Here is a 7,705-nt window from a genome sequence, read left to right on the forward strand (position 1 = left end):
GAAGATGGAGAAAGGGGACGAGGGGAGAGGGAGGAAGAGGAGGAGAAGGCAGCCCATCTCAGGCACAGACCACTTTGGGGAAGCCAGACAACCAGGCCTGGTGGAGTCAGACAATTCATCTGCTGGTGAGGAGTTAGGGCTTTTGAAGAGCACCTTTTTACATAAGGACTGTGATAAGATAGCAGCATTTATGGTGAAAGGATCATATTACTAGGGTTCGGATTAGGGTTAGGGTTATTAGATAAAGTGGTCTGTATAGTCAAAGCTCTGGTTTTTCTTGTAGTCCTTTATGGATGTGAGACTTGGACCATAAAGAAGGCTGACCTCCAAAGAATTGATGCCTTTGAACTGTGGTGTTGGAGAAAGGAGATCAAACCAGTCCATCCTAAAGGAAATCAACCCCGAATATTCACTGGAGGGACTGATGCTGAAGCTGAAGCTCCAACTCTGGTCACCTGATGCAAAGAGCCTACTCACTAGAAAAGACCCTGATGCTGGGAAAGATTGAGGGCAAGAGGAGAAGAGGGCAGAAGAGGATGAGATGGTTGGATGGAACCACTGACTCAATGGACATGAATCTGAGCAGACTCCAGGAGATAGCGGAGGGCAGGGAAGCCTGGTGTGCTGCAGTCCATGGGGTTGCAAGAAGTCAGACACAACTTAGCAACTGAAGAACAACAATAGGTAAAGAGGTGGTTAGAGCAGGGACCCTCCAAACGCACAAGCATCAGGTCACCCCGAGCGCTCCGTCCCATAAACCTGGACTGCTGGGCTGTGTTTCTGGTTCAGCGGGTCTAAGCCTGAGGATCTGCATTTCTGACAAGTGACCACGTGACGCCAATGCTCCTGGTGCAGGGACCACACTTGGACGTGGGAAGCGTCATTAGCTAGTCTGCTCTGACTCCACAAAGCCGTGTGCCATGAGCCTCACTCAGCATTTCTTCTAGAAAGGCAGAACAAAAACCAGGTCCCACCAGCTGAAGCCCTTCATCAAAAATAAACTTCAGGCTTGTATCCAACCCAACCCAAGTGATTTATCCAACCCAACCCACTTTATTTCCTCAAGTTATTTTTGCTTCTTGTGAATTATTTTTTTAAGGACAAAAAGGCAAAGACAATCTTTGAAGAGCGCTAACTCGGTCTCTGAAGTATGAGGACGACTTCTGAGACAAGTCACGTCAAACGCAAAGTGAAACAAATCAAACTAGGCCCAAGATAGAAACAACTTCAAAATAATTTAGGGAGGAGGAAGGGAGGAAGTCAAACCAGAGCTCCGTGACTCAGCCCACGGGGACCCACCGGGTCCAACTCACGGGGAAAAGTGCCACTTATCAGAGTCTCTGAAAGTTGCAACAGGGTTAGGTTGATGCCACCACTCTCTGTCAGAACATTTCATTCTTTCCTCTTATCTCTAAGGCCCCTTACACTGAATGGAAACATTTTAAGGAAGAAAAGGACTAGAAGATTGAATCTCAAAATCAGCTGAAAGGCCGGCCAGTTGTGAGAAAGGCAGAGGACTGGGTCTTCCTGGCTCACTTGTCCCTAGATATGACACCAGGGCTACAGACGACCCAGCTGGACGGCAGAGAAGCCGGCATGAGGAAACAGGATGGAATTAATGTCTTAGTTTCAAGGGCGAAGTTAACCTTCAATGTTTAAATAAAAATAGGATTTGGACTCAACTACTGGATGGATATTCTAGAAACACTCCCCAGAGCAAGACCTCAGCAAAGTCCTTTTCGGACTCTGGCTGGACCCTCTGTCCTGACCTCCTTCCTTCCCTATGCAAAGCCCCTCACCCCCAAACTTCAAGTAAGGAAAAGCTCCCACAGCAGCGTGTGTGGGGAGACAGAGACGAGCTGACTCAGGACACGCTGGAGACGTGAGGCTGAAGAGATGACCGATGGCAGGGAAGGAAACCGCGCCCCCCAGACCCCTGAGCATATCGTGAGCAGCCCCCGAGCTCAGCGCTCTGCCCTCGTCACCTCCTGTCATGTGGCCTCCCTTTCACAGCGGTTCCTGCCCACCCGTCTCTGCTTTATGAGGTGCAGAGGCTCGGGGAGAGGAAGCGACGGGCTCTCCCAGCACGGGGAGCTTCGACTGTGTTCCCAGGTGAGTATCCATCACCAAGGTTCTCGTACCGACTTCCCAATATTCCCAAACAAAGGGGCAGCCACCCTCTTCACACTACCTGGACATTAAATAGATACAAAACCACATCATTTCCAAATATATTAGAAGCCTTTTCTTGAGGGGGGTGCTGAGCTTCATGGCTCGTGGGATCTTAGTTCCCCAGCCGGGGATTGAACCCGGGCCCTGGCAGTAAAAGCACCAAGCCGTAACCACTGCACAGCCAGGGAACTCCCTGGAAGCCATCTTTAAAGAGAGTGAGGAGAAAGGAAAGAATGTATGAGGCCGATGTATTCTGATCGTCATTTACGGTGACATCAGGGACCAGATGCTGGGTGTCTGACCCTGCCCTGTCACGTGCCAACGGAATACGCTAACGGGGGCTTGGAAGTAGGCTGCCCACTTTCAAGTCTGCTCTATGCCTCACTAGTTACATGGCCTCAGCACTCAGCCAGCTTCACTGTGCCTGTTTCCTACCCGTCAGGAGATGTTGGCAATATTACTGATTTCCTAGAAGAGTTAATTCATTTAAAACTCAGCTCAATAAAAGCATTTATTTTTTATTATTCTTCAAAACTTCTCGATGAAGTATTTATATTATCCTTGGTTGCCTCTTTCATTTTATAGTTTCATTTCTCTAGCATAATTTTATCTCTTAGTAATCTGATTCTTCTAGAGAATTTGCAATAAAACTGCAGCAAAAGATGAGAAAAACAGGGACTTCCTTGGTGGTCCAGCGGTTAAGTCTGCACACTTCCAATGTAAGGGATGCAGGTTTGATCCCTGGGCTGGGAACTAAGTGATGGCCAAAAGATAAAAAATTAAAATATTTTTTTATAGATGAGAAAAAGAAGTGATGGAAAAAATAGGTAAGTCTAGAAAAAGTCAAATTTTAATAAAAATCATACATTTGTGGTCTTCTGACATTCAGATCAAGAACCAGGGAGAGAGAGAAATAGAGGCTAGGAAAAAAAAATACAGAATTTAGAAAGAAATGATTCTCATTTCCACCAGTTCCCATTTCTAGGACTCTGTCTGACAAAGGGCCCCTCGCCTTCCTTTGTTAATCTCTTACATAACTAGCGCAGGAGGCGTCTGGTCATCAACGGCTGCTCGTCTTTCTGCTCAGCTCACCTGGGCTCTGGGAGCTGAGTAAAACCTAGACCAAGTGCTCGGGTGGGCAGGTGACTTCCCACCTGGTCCTCCGGGGCCCGCCCAGCACCACGCGAAAGCTTCGTGAGATGCAGAGTTGGGGTGGGGTGGCCTTCACACTGGACAGCTGCTTTTTCTCTGCCTCCGCCTCTGCTTTTTGTTTTTTTAATGGATCGTGGAAATAGCCTTTGACAAATACACTTCATACTCTGAATGATCAAGCCAGAAGGGCCATCAGGCTGCTGTTGTCTGAGGCGAGGGTCTCACCTCTCTCCAGCTCACCACGACGCTTACCTTGCACTTTTCATGTAACTTAAAGCAGCTGGGATGCTTCACCACTACCCCCACCCTGCCCCTGAAATCTGAAAGCCCTGACCTCAACTCTTCAAAGCTGTAAGATCCATGTTCTGAACGCTCTTCAGAAGACGCCCAAGTAGAAGGTTACGCAGAGCTATGAATCACGGCAGGGTGGGGCACACCCCTGGTGGCTCAGTGGTAACAAATCCGGCTGTAACGCAGGTGTAATGGGTCTGGGCTGGGAAGCTCCCAGGTGCCTTGGGGCAGCGAAGCCCGTGCACCACAACTGCTGAAGCCCATGCAGCTAGAGCCCGTTCTCCACAACAAGAAAAGCCAGCACGGTGACAAACCCGGGCACCGCACTATAGGGTAGCCCTGGCTCGCCGCAGCCAGAGAGAGCCCACGTGCAGCGAGGAAGACCCAGCGCAGCCAAAAATAAAAAAGAAATAGAATTAAAAAGAACCATTCAGAAAGAGTGAAGTACACAAACATACAGTTAGATACGGCTATTAAAGCCTGAGAAAAACTGCCTTGAGAAAACCCCGCTGGCGAAATTAATAAGGATTTCCCCCATTTCGGAAGAGGGTGCTTTCGACTGTAAGGACGCACCATTTAGCAGAAGCTTTATCTTTTCAACAGAGACAGGGAGATTTCTGTCAGATGTGGCCCACAACTGAGTATGAATCCTTAACGGACATTAGCGAGAAGGAGAACACCACCGCGAGCCTCTCCGCTGACCGGGCGCCCCCACGATGACGGGTGTGTCAGGATCCGGCTGTAGGAGGCCCATCCCAGGGAGAAATGGGCACCCCTCCCCACCGTCCTCTCCGCAGACACTCAGACGGAGATGCTGAGTGAGGCCCCTACAAGCTCATCAACACGGAGATGTGTGCAAATACCAATACTGTGTGAAAGCATTTTACCCACTAAAAAGGTTAAAGAAAGGGAGTTTTAACCAGGCCCCACCCCAAGGCCTTGGGAAAAAAGAACACAGGCCATCAGAACGGGAAGAAAAGGAGGAATTCTGAAAACAGAAGTACCACTGGTTCGAGGATCTGGGGGACGAAACAGCACAGCTCTGATGACTGGACTTACTGGCCTGATGAGTTCTGGGGGTGGGGGGTGGATGTCTGTGGTGTGGACACGTGGGAGCCCCCCAACCCTGTCCAGGGTGCGGACCTACTGTTTACACCTGCCCCCTCCTCCCCCGCCCCCGGGCCCCCAGCTCAGGGAGGTTCGGGCTGCCACATCACGTCCTGTCACTCTGCACCAGGAAGGGGATGTTAATCGTCTTTTTTTTTAACCCAAGTCTCTGGCTTTTCTATTTCACACCTCTCTTGAATATGTAAAACAAGTAACTGCGCCTCCTGTTCTTTGCTCTGCTCCGTAAAGACCACGAATAGCGCTTCTGGCTGGCGGCCAGCAACAGCGCCAGGCCCAAGTCCACCACCCAGGCTGGACTCTCACACGCCCGCTGGCCGAGGGCTCTTACCTGGGGCTCCGGTGTACATGATGGAGAAGACATTGATGGCGATGGTGGCGGCGTAGAACACGGGAAGCGCCCGGAGGCCGTTAGGAACGGGGTCCTCCTGCGGGGTAAGGAGATGAGGGGGCAGGTCAGGACTCCAGGGGGTGTCTGCAGGCGGGCAAGATGACATGCAGTGCTGCTCGGGGAAAGCCCTGCCTGGGCTGTGTGCACCCAGACCCAGCGCTGGCCTGGGCTGTCCTTCCCACGCGAGCGCTGTGTCAAAGGGCCGCCACGGGGACCAGCAGAAACATCAACGCACAGGGACCGCGGGGGCTGGCGGGACACTTGGGGACAGAGAAGGGCTGCTGGTGAGGCCAGCTCCCAGGACCCAAGCCCCAGCCGGCCTCCCCTTCAGAACCCAGGGCGCTCGCTATCCTAACGATGCGCACGCTGGCCCCCTAAAATCCACCTTCCACAAATATTTTCAGGCCTGACCCTCCGAGGACGCCCTGAGAAAGTCAAGTGACTTCAACACCACGGCGTTGCTACTGGATTTTATGTGACTCTGTGACACACGCCTGCTGTGTTGAAATACATAAATATAGAACCCCGTGCTACAAGTTTCCAAATCTTTTCACAAGGTAGAGCGTTTCACCTTCAACTGCCACACGGAAAAGAACTGCGGGCTCTTTGTCTAAGAAAACATTTTTTTCTTTTAACAACCTTAGGCTTCTGGTACAACAGTTCCTAAATCTAACGTTTCAACGAGAACAGTACTGCACATGTTTAAGGCAAAATATCACCTGGGAGAATATTAGAAATTTAGAGTTTACAGAGGAAAAATGTAGAGTTTGAGGGTGTGGATCCACAGAGGATTCTGAAGCAAAAATATGAACTGGGAACTCAACGTAGCACTTGCATGTAGGTGTTGCTTCAATAGTTCAAAAAGGGGCTACTTTCTAATGACTGTGTAAAACACTCTTGTACATTGATATGAATCTATTACCTACCCTATTACAAGGAAAATCAAGTCTAAACATTTCTCTTTTTTTTTAGGTCTAAAAATTGATGAGCGCTACAGAAGTCAGGATCAGTAGCCCGTGTGCATGCTAAGTCACTTCAATCGTGTCCGACTCTTTGCGACCCTATGGAGGAGCCCACCAGGCTCTTGTGTCCATGGGATTCTGCAGGTTAGAATACTGGAGCGGGCTGCCATGCCCTCCTCTTGAAGTGAGCTACAGAAGTCAGGATCAGGAGAGACTATCTCAAAGGTTCCTACTGTCAAATGCAGACGTGTAGAAATTAAGCCCGTTTGCGGAACATAAGCGCATCAAGAGCTTGCCTAGAATGTCTCTAGCGGCCCCCAGCACTCAGGAGGCCAGAGTGAATGGAAGTGAAGTGTAAGGAGCACAGAGAGCAGGGGTGGGAGGTGACGCAGCCGCATGGGAGTCCCGGCCAGGCTCAGAGGCCAGCAGGTGAAGGGCAGGTATGAAGGGGTGGGCAGGGCCTGGGAGGAGCACGCCGCCCCCTGATCTGCCATGGGCCTGGGACAGGAACCCGGGCTGAACCAAAAACAGAATGCCCACATGCTCACATGCCTACCACCTCTGCTTCCAAACTGTTCTTTTCTGGGGACAACAGCTGCTAAAGATAGACTCCTAACTGGTAACTTGTGAAGGTGTAAAGTCTTGTGTTTGTGTGTTGTAACTGAATCACCTTGTTTTCTTAAATAACCTACTCTTTTTATTTTTTGCCTTGCCACAAGGCATGCAGGAACCCAGTGCCCTGACCAGGGATCAAACCCTCAACCCCTGCATTGGAAGCATGGACTCCTAACCACGGGACCACAGGGAAGTCCCCAGAGAACCTATTCTTAACACACGATGACAGCGGTCTCACCGAGCCCTGTCTCCTTTCCTCCTCCTTTCTGTCCTTCCTTCCATCCACCCATCACCTGTCACCCGTCCAAGCAGCCTTTGTTCTCTCTCAATAGACACTCAGCCAGTGGCTCGGAAGGGCTGGGCAGAGCTGGGCGCTGCCTACACATGTGAACAGGGAGTCACGGTGTCCACTCTCAACAGACCTCACAAAGAGTGAACAGGGAGCCAAGCAGGAAATAAATCCCTGCACGACGATGTGAGAGTGCAGTGATGAGAAGGCAGGGAGCTTGTGGGAACACAAAGGGAGGAGCCCAGTGGAAGCTGGGGTGGGAGGCGTGGCTTCCTAGGACGGGACACCTGGGGGCAGAGGAGGGGCAGGAGCCCGCCTGGCAGGGATGCCCAGGGCAGCAGAAATAAAAGGGGGAGGCTTACTAGGCACCTGCCAAGATGCTAACAGGTCCTGGCACAGCAGGAGCCCAGGAGAAGGGATGGTCAGTGTGCGATTACCCAAGAGACCTCAGCCTGACTCGAAGAAGAGCCGTGTAAGGACACAGCTCAAGGCAGGCACGTCCGACGGGCTTGGCGTGTGCCGCGTGACCAAGGGCAAGCGGCAGGGCTTATAAAGTGCTGCAACAGCCCCTGACATTCCCCTAGAACACTCATCTCAGTAAGTTTTCATTTTCATCTCATTTTATTTTTGATTAAAAAAAATGTACCCCCATAGGTGTAGTTCCTTCTTTTTATCTTGTCCTCAAGGACAGGGGAAAAAAAAAAAAAG

The 7,705-nt window shown here is 50.7% G+C and overlaps 1 protein-coding gene across 4 annotated transcripts in view; it reads right to left on the reverse strand.

Moving 5' to 3' along the window:
* The window catches only part of SLC20A2 (solute carrier family 20 (phosphate transporter), member 2), a 115,035-nt gene that overhangs the window by 36,084 nt on the left and 71,246 nt on the right, over positions 1-7,705 (reverse strand). For all 4 annotated transcript variants that reach the window (XM_010846385.1, XM_010846386.1, XM_010846387.1 and 1 more), the window contains one exon: positions 5,072-5,168. In XM_010846385.1, coding sequence (XP_010844687.1) covers positions 5,072-5,168 — 97 coding nt within the window. The remainder of the gene's footprint in view (positions 1-5,071; positions 5,169-7,705) is intronic.

Source organism: Bison bison, unplaced genomic scaffold (assembly GCF_000754665.1).
Source record: "Bison bison bison isolate TAMUID 2011002044 unplaced genomic scaffold, Bison_UMD1.0 scf7180017864236, whole genome shotgun sequence".
Classification (NCBI taxonomy): domain Eukaryota; kingdom Metazoa; phylum Chordata; class Mammalia; order Artiodactyla; family Bovidae; genus Bison; species Bison bison.